This window comes from Frankliniella occidentalis, unplaced genomic scaffold, assembly GCF_000697945.3.
Source record: "Frankliniella occidentalis isolate FOCC.00 unplaced genomic scaffold, Focc_3.1 Scaffold1345, whole genome shotgun sequence".
Taxonomy (NCBI): Eukaryota; Metazoa; Arthropoda; class Insecta; order Thysanoptera; family Thripidae; genus Frankliniella; species Frankliniella occidentalis.
Window position 1 is genome coordinate 9,166 of NW_026268447.1, and position 15,192 is coordinate 24,357.

The 15,192-nt window shown below is 53.9% G+C and overlaps 1 protein-coding gene across 1 annotated transcript; it reads left to right on the forward strand.

Moving 5' to 3' along the window:
- Positions 1-4,944: 4,944 nt before the first annotated feature.
- LOC113212448 (zinc finger protein 782-like) lies at positions 4,945-6,449 on the forward strand. The gene is made up of 2 exons (XM_052275996.1): positions 4,945-5,092; positions 5,650-6,449. Exon 2 carries the CDS (start codon positions 5,683-5,685, stop codon positions 6,235-6,237), a length of 555 nt encoding a protein of 184 aa, XP_052131956.1. The 5' UTR covers positions 4,945-5,092; positions 5,650-5,682; the 3' UTR covers positions 6,238-6,449.
- The last annotated feature ends 8,743 nt before the right edge of the window (positions 6,450-15,192 follow it).

Sequence of the window (15,192 nt, forward strand, 5' to 3'; positions counted from 1 at the left end):
ATTTAAGTCTGATTTCGTGCATAAATCCGTACGCTCAAAGCACTAAATATTACATGTACGAAAAAGTATACTTTTCCAGTTAGTGTTTAGTAAAGGTAAATAATGTACATAAATTTGTTTTTGTTCTTCACGATTTAAATATAACAAAGGTGACGTAAATTTACGGCATGCTTGCTAGTCGGTGAGAACCGAGGGGTGCCCAAATGTGGCAATCAGGTGTACACAGGCTTGGTAATCCTTGGTAATCCCTGGTAATCCTCACACCCGTAAGTGTCCTTTAAAATGACAAAGTTGTTGATTTAGACATTAATTTTTGTGCACATCTTGCCTAAATGCCAACGGGCATGTTTAATATGGCATCTTTGCATCCCTCCCATGGACAAAATCATGATTTGGCCAATCATAGAATGCAAATTTGTAACTAAAGTACATGCAATTGCATGATAAAGAATCAAGAACTACCTAAGAGTTGCATAAAAATGCATCTTTCTCGAAACAAAAAATGGCCGTTTCGATTTAGAATGCAGGTGGATCATACCTAGTATACATAGGTAATGTTTGGTAACCTTTGGTAATCTTTGGTAATCATTGGTAATCTTTACAATTTGGTAATCCGGTGTACACATGTTTATGGAGTAAGTTACCCACACTTAGAAAAAAAAAGTGTAGGAAAGATTTAAAATTTTTTTAGGAAAGATTTAAAAACTTGTAAAAGTGAGTAACTTTACCAAATTCTAATTTTGTCTGCTTGCTGAACATACGGGCGATTTTTGCTATTGGTAACGCCGACTACTTGCTTGTTCGATGTCCACGATATTGGCGGTGCCGCGCGGCAGGCTTGTCAGGCCTGTACATGACGAATGGCGCGGCCCGTCAAACAAGGTTTAAGGAGCGAATTCAGTGCGACGTGATATACTGCGGGTCAGCAGAGGGGGGCCCGGGTGCCCGTCCCCTTGCTCGCCCCGCGCAGGCTATCGGTGACACCAGTGGCACCATGAGAGAAGGGCGACTTCTAGGCTGATGCGCCTCTGCGTAAGAGTTGGGAAAATGTGGACTTTCTGCCGCCGCCTCCCGGGAATTTTCCATGCTCGCTCCATGTTTGAGGGAAGGGGTCTGGAAACAGGGTTCATCTCGGCTGTGCACTTGCGAGTTGTTGAAACCCAATTTGAGCCTGGCCACGCGGGGTGGCGGTCTGGCCTGCGCCTGCCCTAGATTGCAGGCCTTACACAACTTGTCTGTGAGTCCTCTGCCCGCGACGCCTAGCCGACGGCAACTTGTTTCCTGCGGGAGCAGACACGGAAATGGTATAGGAGAGACAAGATCTGTTCGCCCTCGCCGCAAGCCGTCCTCTGCTTGTCCCTGACGCACGTTTGATGGATTACAACATTCTTTGCTTCCAACGTTGCAAAGAATTCCTGTAAATTGCAAAGAACGTGTTCGAACTGCGAAGGAACTCTTCGCAAACTGTCAGAATCCTTACAAACTGTGCGTCTTTCTATTGCAACTTTGCGAACAACTAGTTCGTATTACAGCGTGTTAGATTCCTTTGCAAGGGTTTGACAGTGCCTTGCTGTTGGTCGGAGTGTAGCCAACTCGACGAGCGGAGAAACGCGGCCCTAATCATTCGGTATCGGAGTGTTACAAAGTGGGCGCCTGCCCCGCTCCCCGTGCCGCCACGTGCCGCCTCGGGGGAGGACGACAGGGCCAGACAGCAAGGCGGGGGTGCCCTGCCCACTGCAGAGTGCACGCGGCGGGGCGCGGGCGAGGCGCGGGGGTTGCAAGTGCAGGCACATTTTATTGAGTGAAAAATTAAGTCGCCTCACAGAGAGCATAGCATATTGTCGGACTCTTCACGAGATGTCGAAGGGGGGGTGTTTGGAGGAGGGTGCATAAGGAAGTGGCGTAGAGCAAAGCGGGGGCTGATTGTCTAAAATGAAAAAGTCGGCCTTACTGGCAGTGCACAGCGCACTCTGCACGGCCGGGCGGGGGCGGCGCAAGTTTGCTTTACTTTGCGCCGCAGTCGGGAAAGAAAGCGGCGGGGCAAAGCTTTTCGATGTCAAAGCCGGGATGATAAGCGCGAAAGTTTCTGCCGCCGAGGATTCCGGCGCCTCTACCCTCAATAACAATGAGCTTTGCCTTTGTCGGGCTCAAGTTGTTGAGCTGATAATGTTGATGCAGTACAGTGGTTTTGGCTTCTCTGCCCTGCAGCTGCTTCTGGCCGTGGTTGTGGCGGTCGTGCTGAGGTCCCTCGGCAACATGGACCTGCCACCGTGTGTGGATCCCGGGCGAGCGCCTGCGACTGTCGCCGCTGCTGTGGTGCCACGGACTGCGCGTCGAGGCCTTGGAGCTCACTGGTGTGTCAGTATGCTTGCCCACCCCCTACCCCCCTGATGTAGTACCTCTAGGCGGCCCTAGAGCTCATGTACCCTAGGTTATATGTACACCCCCTCCCCTCGATGATATCCCTTGCGTAAGTCAGGTTACTCTTCTTTCCGTCTGTGCACGGTTTTCTCTGCTAGTGCTGCACGTGCATGGTTTGGTCTGCTGGTTTGGTTGTGGGGCTGATTGGTTTGCGGCCAGCGCTGGTAAGTAACTGGTACTTCTCTGTCTGTAGGTGACGAGCGCCGTGACGAGGAGCTGCGGCTGGTGGTGACGGAGAGCCACTCGCTCAGGGATAGAGCGTTTCCTTGCGGTGTGTGCCGGGCGAGTTGTGCCTCTGAAAGAGACTTGGTCAGTCACGTGATCAGCACGCACAAGAAGCCTTACAAGTGCGGCGTGAACATGTATGCTTATACTTTCCATAAATTACCTGAAATTCATTTCTTAGCGTATGTCCGTTTTAATGTAAATCGCAACCCTATCACATGTAGGCTCGTTTTAAAGAGAATTTAAAGACGAAGAAAATGGCACCCTCGGAAATAAAATTTTTGTTCATGGTTAGAAAATTGCAGTTTGAACTGCAGAACTCATCAGTTTCGCAGTTATAACTGTCAAGTTGTTATACACTTGGGTTTGCAGAGTGTATGTGTATAGGCTTATTTTTATGGGATTATCATTGCATGTGTTCTATGCGCTGGTTTTACAAAGCACACCTTTACCTCAAGATTTCTTTACATTCTGCTTAAATATTTTTGGGACAGGACAGGGACAGGTGTATATGTTTCTCCAATCTCCGAGAGAACAGATGTACACTGTTAACTCATCAGTGTGCATGGGCATGCACACAATTGCTCTGAAAACTTAACAGCTGGATCTATTCCTTTCAGACAGATAACTATCACATTTTCAGTTTCCGCGGGAGAAGAGCTCTCAAACAAGCTACCATGTCTTAGAGTTCAAATCGACCACTACTGTAACTTAACGTTACCGAAGTATTTGAAACAGTTTCAGTAGTAGTCAATTTGAACCCTATCACATGGTAGCTCGTTTGGAAGCTTTCTTTACGAGGAAAGTGGAGATGTCTCGCACTTTCCAAAGTTACGCGTATGAAAGGAAAATGTTGAGTTTTAAGAGCAATTGTGTGCATGCCATGTACACTGTTGAGTTTTCACTGTATTTATGAAAATTAATGGTATTTACCAAATATACGTTCTGCTCAACTTTTGTGACATGCATTTGGAAACATATCAAACAATGCTATTGTACCGTACATGTAAGCTGCAAGAAGAATAAAAGTTAACAGTAAATCCGAGTTTTTAATGCCACCCTCATGTTTCGCTTTTAGACAAGGAGCTCAATAGCGACCATCCGCCGTGCACGTGCATGCTGTTGCCAGGTGGGCTCTTCTGCCAGCTCTCCCGCTTGTTCTAACGCTGTGCTCTTGTTGCAGGTAGAGAGTACAGGAAGCAGCCGCGACCGGCGCTAACCGTCCGCTCCCCGACGTCTACTTCCACTGGTGCGCCCTTCGAGTCGGATGTGGAGATCAAGGAGGAGAAGATCGCCGTGCCGGAGGACGGTGCGGACGAACAGCTGGGGCTGGTGGTGGCCGGGTGCTACTCGCTCCACCGCGCAGAGGCCGACGGGGGCCGTAACGGAGGACACGAAGACGAGCACCGGGAAGACGGCGAGCCGGAAGAGGCTGAGAACGAGGGTGGCTCCGGTAACCAGGACGATGGGGAGCAGGAAAGAGATCGAGTGCGGAAGAAACGTGTCCCGAGCGGCAGAAAGACATACGAGTGTGGAGAATGCAAGAAGCGTTGCAACAGTAAAAGTAACCTTACTATGCACGTCAGGATCCACACTGGCGAGAAACCATTTAAATGTGGCATTTGTAAGATGCGTTTTAACCAGAAATCAAACCTTATTTCTCACGTCAAAATCCACACTGGCGAGAAACTCTATAACTGTGACATTTGCAGTAAGGGTTTTATCTATAAATGTTTCCTTGATCGCCACGTCAGAACCCACTCTGGCGAGAAATCATTTGAATGTGACGTTTGTAAGATACGTTTTGTCTACAAAAGCAGTTTGGTTAAGCACGTCAGGAAATCCCACAGTTACGAGTAGCCGTTGTGCCATGTTTAGGTAGAGTTTTCTGCACAAATCTATTTTTTGTCGTAACACCGGACCACACTATACAGCTGATAACCTATGGAATTTTGGTCACTGCCATAAACTACTTTACAATCTTATTTTGCTTAGTCATGTCATTTCCACTTTTTATTGTTACTCATTTCGTTTTGCTGAAGGAGGCAGACGCACTGTTCTTTCGTCATCTAGCTATGCTTTAATTACGATTTAACTACATTGTATTTTCTGAACAATAAAATGAAACTAAACCCTCTGTTTATTTCTCTTTGCAGATGTAAGTTACTGATGCACTTGTAATTATGCCGCAGCATTCATGTCCTGCTTCCGGCTTGGAACGCTTAATGCAGTTGGCAGTCGGTGCAACTGCATCCTGGTGCCGGCTGACTCTCATCGGCTCTTTCGGCAGTTCTGACGCGGTGCTCTTGTTGCAGGTAGAGAGTCGCAAACCGCCCGCTCTCCGCAGCCAACTGGTGCGCTTTGCGAGTCGGATTGGAGGTGGGACTATCGTGATCGTCGTGCTGGAGGACGGTGTGGACGAGCAGCTGAGGTCGGTGATATCCGGGTATGTGACTCATCTAACTTGAGCACAAGCTTGAATATTTCGAGTATTTTTTGGTATTTTTGAAATGAAGGTACTTTAAGCAACCGTGAGATTTAGCGTATTGTAGGAACCGGTAGGAACAATTTCATGTGCCGGTGGTAGATGTCGCCCAAAGCTAACTCGCCCCGATTTTGGGGCTGGGGCGAGTCTCCGACTTCTGCCATCTCGCCCCAGTAAAATATTTTTGTCTATTTTTGTTTCTATTGCTGGGCATAATACTGGGCATTGTTGAGCGCCCCCTATAAAGCCCGGCGGCCAGAGGGAGGAGGCAACAGTTCGCGGGTGGCAATGGTGGCAATGCCTAAGAGGGTCGAGATGGGTACTGGGCGACGTCATACTTCATACCGGGGCAAGTTAGACAGGGGCGAGTCGTCCTAGATCTCTGTTGTTATAGCATTCAAACTTTGCTACCAGATTCCCACGCTTTGATGCAGTCGCGTGTGGTGCAACTGCATGCTGGTGCTTTGCTGACCCTCATTGACTCAACCAACAGCTCTGATGCCGTACTCGTGTTGCAGGTGGCAGGTGGAGAGTCGCTGACCACCTGGGACATGGAGGTCGAGGAGGAGAAGATCACCGTGCTGGAGGGCCGTGCGGACGAGCAGCTGGGGCGCTACTGCGCAGAGGCCAACGGGAGCCGTGACGGAGGACACAAGGACGAGCACCCTGAGGATGGCGGGCAGGAGGCGGCCGAGGACGAGGGTTGCTCCGAAAACCAGTACGACGGGGAACAGAAGAGCGTTCCCGCGCTGGATTTGCGTATTCGAGGCGACAAAAAGACGCACGAGTGTGGGGAATGCAGGAAGCGTTTTAGAAAGAAATCTCAGCTTGTTATCCACCTCAGGTTCCACACTGGCGAGAAACGATTTAATTGTGACACGTGTAGCAAAAGGTTTATACAGAAATGTGACCTTGATAAGCACATCAGGATCCACACTGGGGAGAAGCCATTTGAGTGTTACGTTTGTAAGATGCGTTTTAGTGTGAAATGTAACCTAGCTGCCCACGTAAGGACCCACACTGGCGACAAGCCGTTTGCATGTCACGTGTGCAAGAAGCGTTTTATCCAGAAACGTTCTCTTGATAATCACGTTAAGACCCACTAGTCTTGAGGCCTATTAAATGTAGCATTTGTAAGCAGATTTTTCGAGACAAATCTTATCTTCGCTCTCACGCTGAAACACACTACTGAATAAGATTGTAATTACGTAACAATGAATTATTGTTACTTCGTTTGCTGCTTCGTTTGGAATTGCCTTTCTTATGCTCATGTTAGTTCTTAAAAGATAAACCAAGCAAGCTCTTAAAATATAAATATATGTTCCATCGTTGCCCTCCTTTTAACTCCTTCCTTCACGGTGTCACTCTTAAACTCTGTGTGCTTTCATCTCAGAACACAACTCCTACATACATGACAGTATAATACCAGTGTAGAGTAAAGACGATGGTCTCAAGCCGCTGATGCGCGGGGAAGAGGGGGAGCCGGATGGGCGGCGCAGAGTCTACTGCCGCATGCGCAGTTCGCAGGCTGAGATGAATCCAGCGGACCGTCGGCTGTTCGCTTACTTCTCCATTACTCTGAGATGAAAGTACAAACAGTTTTCGAAAACCTAGAAAAACTAGTTGCAGTAAAGAACGAGTTTCCTACATCGCGAGTGGGCAAGCTCCTGCTACTGCTGCACCTCTGATTTTAGCTGGGCTGAGACCCCCGGGTCGGCGTCTCGTTTCCGTAGTGTTGCTATTATTATTGTCATTTAATTCCTTTCGTCGTCATTTCAGGCCGTCTGTTTGGGGCGCGGTGCGGGCGCGGGCTGCAATAACGACCCTGGTAACGCGACAAGGTGAATTTGGCGCAGGAGGGGCCACTTGGGCGGCCATTACATTGCAGCGCGCCCCGCCATGTGATCTGCAGCGGCCGAAGGGAGCACGTCGACTGGCCCTGCACCGCGTGCCGCGCATTGCGTGTCACGTGTGCGAAAATGACATCCGGAAGGACACGGTCAAAACAATGTATCATTTTTTGAGGAAAAAGGGAAAACTTTGAGGAACTCCCATGTTTGAGGAAGAGTCCTCCGATCTCGCCGACAGGCCTCAAATATTCTCAAAAAATGAGGAAAAATCCCACATTCTTTGGGGAGACTTCCTCGAAATCTAAGGAGTTTCTGTCAAAGCAGGGGAGTTCCTCAAAGTTTTCCCTTTCCCCTCAAAAAACGAGACATATTGTTTTCACCGTGAGTGCACAACACGGGGAGGCATTAGTGCCGCTGCCGCGCATCTGATGCCGATGTAAGTGCGTTTACAGCAGTGCGCCGTGTCGTGCGTGTGAAGTTGCGGGTCGGTACCGTTTCGTTTCCTTCTCACTACTGTCGTGCCTACTAACACCACAAACCGCCGCTGCCCTACGAGACAACTTGAGGGATCGGGCGGTGGGGAAGTACCGCGTCGTAGTGTTGGTACGCTCGCGCTCGCGTCGCTCAGCGGGCGCGCGGGGCGGCGGATGTGAGTCGAGGAAGCGAGTGTTGACGGAGTGGTGTGCAAACACCCCGCCAGTCGATGTGCTTCCACCTCGCCGTGCTCCCCGCCCCGCCCCTCGCCACTCAAGCAGTCCCCAACTTTGCACGGACCCAGCCCGGCGGCCGCGACAGGACGAGGACGTGGCTGCTTGTCTTGCCTCTCTCCTCCTGTGCGGAGTCCTCTCCTCTTGAAGGTAATGGGAAAAGAAAATGATTTGGTGTCGCGGTGCGTTCGGGTTGCGCGCGGAATTGGGAAAAGAGACCTTCTTTCCGTTCCTCCACAGCTCATATTGACGGGCCAGTCCGTGGGAGATCCGCCCCCCAAAGTGTCGTATTGACACCGAGCAGAAACGCCCTCGTCACTCTCATCATCCTGCGCCGCGGCCGCGAGATAGAGCACAGGAATGAGAGCACGTTCGCGGCCCGCCACGGCACCCCGGCTGCTGCATTTGGGACTCCCGGGCCGCCGTCGGCAGATTGAGGCGCCGCCTCCGCCGCCGCCTTTCTCTTGCTGATCCGGCCCAAAACGGATGTTTCCTTTCGAGAGGGCGCAAAGCGGCGAAGGCAAGGCGGAGTGAATCAGATAAAGCGGGCGGGGCCTCGGCTGCTGGTGAGCCTGGCGGCCCGCCGGGCGTCTTCAGCGCGGCTCTTTTACCTCTCTCACTGACACACCACTAAATCCCTGCGGAGCCCCCGGTGAGGGGGTGGGGGGCGGGCTCCAGACTCTCCCACACCTTTCACCCGTACCGCACCAATCTCTGCAATCCCCTTCTACCCCCCTCGTCCCCTTTCCACTTCTCGCTCTCGCTCTCTCACATCAGTTTCTGTTTCCGGCAACTGGCTCCTCAGCGGCAGCCCCAGCCCAAGCGGCTGGCTCCTTTGCCTCGGCGCTGTTCTACGTACCGCCCTCCTTTCCCACCTCAGTCTGATCAGCACACTGCCGACCCTCTCGTCCCCTCCCCAAAGACGTGGATCATCCAATCTATATACCTTCGGAAGCGCAGCCAGGGTTGCCACCACCGCTGCCGGGGGGTGGCAGGGACTATGGGCCACACGGCAGAGACAGCCGGCAACGCGGAAGGAGGGTTGAAGTTTGAGCCCCGCCCTGCCCCTCATATGTTGTTGTACAACACGCTCTCTTCCACCTCGGGCGATGTTGTCTGTGTCACTGCGCGCGCGCGCGCGCGTGTGTGTGTGACCCATATCCATACATTACCCGCGCTGCATTCCGTCTCGTCCCTTTTTATTTACGGCGCAAGCAGGGCGCCCCGCCATACCGCCGCCGTGCTGTGTTTCCCGCGGCTGCAGTTTTACAGCGTTGAATCTCGCGCCCGTCTCACAATTTATACCCGTGCGTGTGTGTGCTCGCGTGCCTCGAGAGGGTCCTCTTGTCTACCGCAGCAGGACACCCCCACCCCTCCTGCTCCGGGCTTAAGCGCGTCCGCTCCCGACGCCATCCTTCCTCCGTTGCCAACCGCCCGCCGCCCCCGCCCGTCCGCCCCGCGCCGCGCGCGCCAAATTAAGTTGGTAAGCCTGCGGACGCTAATTTATTGCGTCGCGTTTGGACGGCGACACATTGACCCGGCAGGGCTGCCAACCCTCCCGACGGCGGTGGCGCCCCGCTCCCTGGCCGGCTGCGATCTGCGAGGACTTCCAGGGCCGCGCTCTATTCAATGATTGGCGGCCAGATGCGTGGCTTTGTGGCGGTGAGGAGGGCGGGGTGTGTGTCGAAGTCAGACCGCAACAAGTGTTCGGACTGTATGCGGCGGGCCGCAACGTGCCTGGAATAACCGACCGGCACGATTGCAGGGGGAGTCCTGCAATAAGTCGCTCTCCTCCATCCAGAAGGGTGTCGTCCCCTCGCGCAAGTGATTGGGGTGGCCCCAGCCCTTGCCCAATTGAATACGCTGATCGGCTTTTTTTTCCTTTTTTTTCTTTTTTTTTTCGGCAGGGGCTCTATCAGGGTTGCTGCTGGTTCAGTCACGTCGGGAGGACGCCGTCGACGGGAGCCCCGGGATGTTGCTGCGCCGCCGGTGACATCGTCCTACCCTCCCGAGGTAGAGTCCGCGTGCGTCGGTGAGGCCACACACGCTTAGGTCCGCAGGTAACCCGCACCGTCTTCCCGGAGCAGGAATTTGGGGCAGCCGAGGCGGATGCGCCCGGGTAAAAGAGGGTCGTCAGCGGGGAGGGGGTGAGGGGGATGAGAAAAAAGAGGGGGCAGTAAAAGGGAGCGCGTGAGTGGCAAAAGCTGTTGGGAAAGGGGATTAAATCCCTCGTAAGGCTCGGGCCCCCCCGGCTCTGGGCCGGCTCTGCTCCGGGTCGTGGACCCCTTCGTCCTTGTCGCCGTTACACCCACTTCATTTGTAGAGCAAAGCCCCACCACGCCCCGCCACACCCTTAAAACTCTTTTCCCTCCCTCACGCTCTGCTGCTGCTGTTGCTTGAGGGATTCGCTCACGGCCGCGTCGTTGGCGAGCCCCCGGCGCCCGGCCCACCCGCGACCCCACGCCAACGGGGCGCTCGCTTGTTTGAGGGGGATCGCCGCTGTCGTGCCGCGTCCGCTCGCCTGCCGCTCCCCCGGGACAAACGGCCCCGTCTTAGTGAGCGCTGCCACGAGGGACCTCACCTACTTCATTTGTATCCCCGTCCGCGGCCGGTTGGGGCGGGGGGCGAGACCGCGGTGCCGACCGCGGAGGGACCAGGCAGCTGGGCTCGCGGCGGCGGAGGGGCCATCGTCCTCGCGTCCACCAACCCCTTCCCCCTCCTCTCTAGCCTCCTCTCTCCACATCACCCCCCTTCACCCCCACCACACCGTTTCCTTATCTTCCCTCAGTTTCACCGCGCCGCCGAAGATGACTCGCAACCGTTGGCTGCTCTGCCGCAGTGAGATGGGAATTCTGCCCCTGCCCCCCTCTCTCTCTTGGTCTCTCCTCTCTCCCTCTCTCTCTCTTCCCCCTGGTTCGGCGTGCCCGGACGGGCTGCGAGCAGGGAATCAATGTCAATAAAATTGGGTAATGGAATAATGTCTGTGCGGGCCCAACGCAGTGGCGAGGGACGCTGCCTCCGCCCGCCTCTCCCCGCCGCGCCCCGCCAGCCTCGGGGGCTCGTCTGCTAATATTGGTCCAAAAGCAGCGCGGCGGTGGCGCGGGCGGAGCAAACTGGAGGAGCCTGGCGCCATGTTGTAGCACGTCCTCTAGCACGGCCGCCGCTACACTCTGGTGTGGTTTGGGCCGGGCGGGGCGGACGGAGCGGGGTAGCGATATTCGCAGACAAGTGGAGCCCGAGGCCCGGCAGCCTGCACGGCGCGCATAGGCGCATATTGCATTTCCACGATCGCCAATACTCCCCCTCAACCCTCCCCCTCGGATCGCAACCCTCCTCTCCGCCCGAGCGAAGCGCTGCAGGCTCGGAGACGACGAGAGAGAGAGAGAGAGAGAGAGAGAGAGAGAGAAGGGCGCGGGCGAACGAAAAGATTGCAAATCTCACGCTGATTAGATATCAAAGGATACCGCGCGCAGCGAGGCGGGGTGGGGCGAGCGGTGTTGGCCCGGGGGGCCTCGGGCCGAGCGTCTTGATATTTGATCGGCGCGTGTCTGCCGGCTATGTGTATGTACGAGGAAAAGACGACGGATGGAAGGGAGAGGGGCTGGACGGACGAGGGTGAAGTGGCGGAAGGCGAAGGGGACGGGACATACAGGACGGGGCTGCACCGCGGCGCTCCGCTGCAGTTAGCCGTGTTTCACACGGTGAAAGAAAAAAATAAAAAACAACTTGAAATTCAACCAATCAAATTGCTTGAAAACTTTCTTGTAAACCAAGCAGATCGCTTGAAATCCAAGATGTAGTTTTTACAGTGCATTCCCCTCATTAGAGCTTGCGCGCCCTTCAACTTTTTATTTTTTTTTCGTTTAGTCGCGAGAATCATTACACGTAGTATAGCAGTATAGCGAGCTTGTTTGTCGCCCGGCGATGGAAAGAATTTGACGCACAAGGAAAACAAGAACAAAGAAGGAAGAAAACGAGAACTCGCGCGCTGGGCGCCGACTGGCCGCTCCGTATTGAGCACAGAGTTTTGCCTGCTCCGCGTGCTTTTGATGTGCTGCTATGGGCAATAACTTTGTGCCGGATACAGTGTCCCTCCCCGCCATCCTATATAATGAGGTCCGGATGGGCCAGGGCGCGCGGGAGAGGAGGGGAGGGGTAGAAATGATGCGATGCCAATTAATTTGGCTGCCCTGCGCTGGCCGGCCCCGCCCCGCCCCCGATGAGCGGTGCGGGTAAACAAGCTTTGCAGCGGCAGGGGCCACAATATCGCTGCTGCAAAAGCAAACACACACACACACACACACACACACACACATTCGCAAGCCGGTTGGGGGGGGGGGGCGTCGGAGACACAGAAAAAGTGCAAAACAGGCGGGGTAAATCGCTCCGAATGGCCAAGTACCGAGCAACCATATAGTTCCATAGTCTTCTCGATACGCACGGGGAAACTTTTTACAATTTTTCATTTATTTTCCACGCGACGATGACGAAGTGAAGACGCAAGTATATTGGCAGTCTTGAATAAGGAGCAGAGCAGAGGGGGTTGTTTGTTTCGTCGTCTTCTCAAATGAAAGAAAGCGAAGCGACTGTTTGAAGGGGGTGCTGCTGTTGCCACGGCCGTAGTGTGGTGGCAGCGAAGTGGAAATAAGACTTGCTTGCCGGCTGCTTCTCGCGTCTTTTGTCGAAAGAAAAGGAAGTTGTCGAGGAGAAAAGGAGGGGAGCGGGGGAGCGTTGACGGCCCGGTACGTATGGCGCTGAATGAGTGGTGAGCCGGAACAAGCGCCCCGTCGCAGGTTTGCGGGACCGGCGCCAGGACCTCACGGGTCCCCCGGGTCGCCACCGCCGTGGGCGATGATGGGGTCGGCCGGGCGGACGCACTTCAAAGCGGCGCGCCCTGCAGGGCCGGGAGAGCCCTGCCGTCGTGCCCCTCTGGTGCTGCCCACGGCCCGGCAGGGTGGCGCGCTTGCCCTGCCGCGACATGCCCTTGGAGCCTTCACGCCCCGAGAGAGAGTGAGAGGGAGTCGATCCCTTTGTCGGTGAAGCGTATTAGGCTGCCAGACCGTCGCCCCCCCCCCCCTTTTTCCCCTCTCTTTCCACCGGACTCTATCGTTCGTGCCCGCGTGCTGGTAGTGTTTTATTTTTGCGAATTATTAAACGTGGAATGGAATTTTACCGCCTTTTATTCTTCCTCTTTTGGCCGGGTCCACCTCGCGCTTGATGGGAGCGCCACCGCCGTCGCCTGCCGACTGCTGGCGTTTCGCCGTTTCGCGGGAATATTTTATTTTCGGCGGAGGTCGGCAAAGTAGCGTCGCGTCGCGCTCCCCAATGGCGCGCCTCGCCTGCCCCGCCCGCCGTGATAACGGCCCACCACCTTTTTATGGCGCTTCTCGCGAGTGAGTCGCTCGTTTGCCACGCGGGACGCGAGCGGCGGCGGCGGCCGTCGCTTCAGAAGAGTCGGTCGTCGTGATAAGTTTGGTGGCGTAGAGGCCATTCCCAAAGTGTGTAACATGCTAATACACCCCACTTCCCCCACCCTGTTTGACGCTGCGCGATGCGTATGTGCGATTTGTGTGTGGCGCGCGTCATTATTATTATGACTTTGATTTTGTTTTTACTGTTGCAGAGGAGTCACTGAGTGCGCGCGCGGCTTATGCAACACAAAGTCCATTCCATGGGTCCCATACGCAAATAATCTCCGCAGCCGTTTTGTGTGTGCGAGTTTTCGACTGTCCCGAACCAAAACAAACAATACCCCCCCAGGGCGGCACACTATGATTACACCGCACTGCAGGAGCCCGCCATAATTAATGTTCCAGGGACAGGCCGGGCAGCCCTCTGATTAGAACAGATCAGGATGTATGATGCTCCTGATCACAGAGGCGCAGGTCTGGCCTGCCCTGAGCCACCCCCTCCCCTCTCAATCCCACCCTCCGGGCACTACTGCTTTACCGCACGATAACACAAACGCATCTGCACACACACACATCTGTACATACACGCACGTTGCCAATGTGTGCGACAACACACTACTAGTCAGACCGCAGCCCGCCCCTCCCTCCCGGCGTCGCCCCGCGAACGCCGTCGTCATCGTGTTGATCGCGTCATTATCGGGTCATCTGGGAGGGTATCGATGTCGTCCTCGTCATCATCATCGTCGTCATCGTCACCCCTGCTAGCATCCCCTGCTGCTGATTGCGGTGCACCTCATCACCAGGAGCGTCCCCCGCCAGCCCCTCTCATAGGCAGAGACACTCTGAGGAGGCGCACGGTCTAGAGGGCTCCTTGACGAGCGGCCGAGCAGGAGTGTCCCGCCGTGTCTCCGCGCCGGCCGCTCTAATCTATGGGATTAATTATGGCGCGCGTTGACCAGGAGAGTCCCCCCCCCCCTTCTTGTCCGGGGCCGCCGGGCAGGCTGCGTCGGGATGCTGGCTGCATCCTAATCGCACACTGACGCAGTGCAACAGCCCGCTGGCGCCTGCCTTGTTTATACGGAATAAGGCCTGGGAAGCGCGATTTATTTTATCGAACTGTGCAAGTCAAATTGTTCCTGTTTTGGAGTGGCCCCTCTCCTTGAGCATTCCTCAAGAGTTTGAACACACAAAATGAAAACTTCTACATTTTTACATTTAGGGGTGTTCCGTGTACCGATATGTAAAATAAAAGCATTTGCTCATGATTTGCGATTACGGGATTAGACAGAACTTCTAGCTTGTTTTTAAGGTAGCTCAAACTGTCGGAACACCCTTTTGTACAGTACAGTGCTCCCACCCCCACCTGCCAGAAATAAATTGTTGTTGCCACTAAAAGTTAAAGGTTGCCACTGTTATTCAAATACTGTGACGTCACATTCAATATAATGTAAATGGTGTCACATTCTTCGGAATATCATGTCACATTCGTTAAAACGTGACATGCCCGTGCATCGCTCTGCCATCAGGCTCTGTCAGTGAATGGTAGGCAGGCGTAGTACCTATGGTCACGTTACAATGAATGTGACACGGTTTCTAGGGAACGTGACACAATTCACATTGTATTGAACGTGACGTCACAGTCACTGATAGACTTGGTGTTAACTGCTCAACACTTGGAAGTATGCAACAGCAAGTTAAGTACTTGGAAGTGTGCATCTGTAAGTTGAATACGTGCCAGTGTTCAACTCGGTAGGTGTGCGTGTGCACACTTGCAAGTGCACACCTACCGAGCTGAACACTTGCAAATGGACCACAACGGACTTGCACACTTGCAAGTATTCAACTTATTGGGGTTGCACACTTACAAGTGTTGAGTAGTTCAACTCTCAGTTTATCAGTGTATTCTAAATAACAGTGTGAAGAAAATTTATCAGTGTGTCTCTTTGCTGCTTTCGTACTCTTATAATAACTGTTCGATTCTTTTTCCAGAGTATATTTTCTACTGCCGAGCTTCGGACCAGAGCTCTGCAAAAGTCCCCTCACCGACCGACCGAGCTGACCGGCAGGCGGGTCGGCACCGACCGCGTGCAGGT

Bases quoted from the DNA above. Each gene is read 5' to 3' on its own strand.
- LOC113212448 (XM_052275996.1), top strand. From the start codon at position 5,683: ATGGAGGTCGAGGAGGAGAAGATCACCGTGCTGGAGGGCCGTGCGGAC.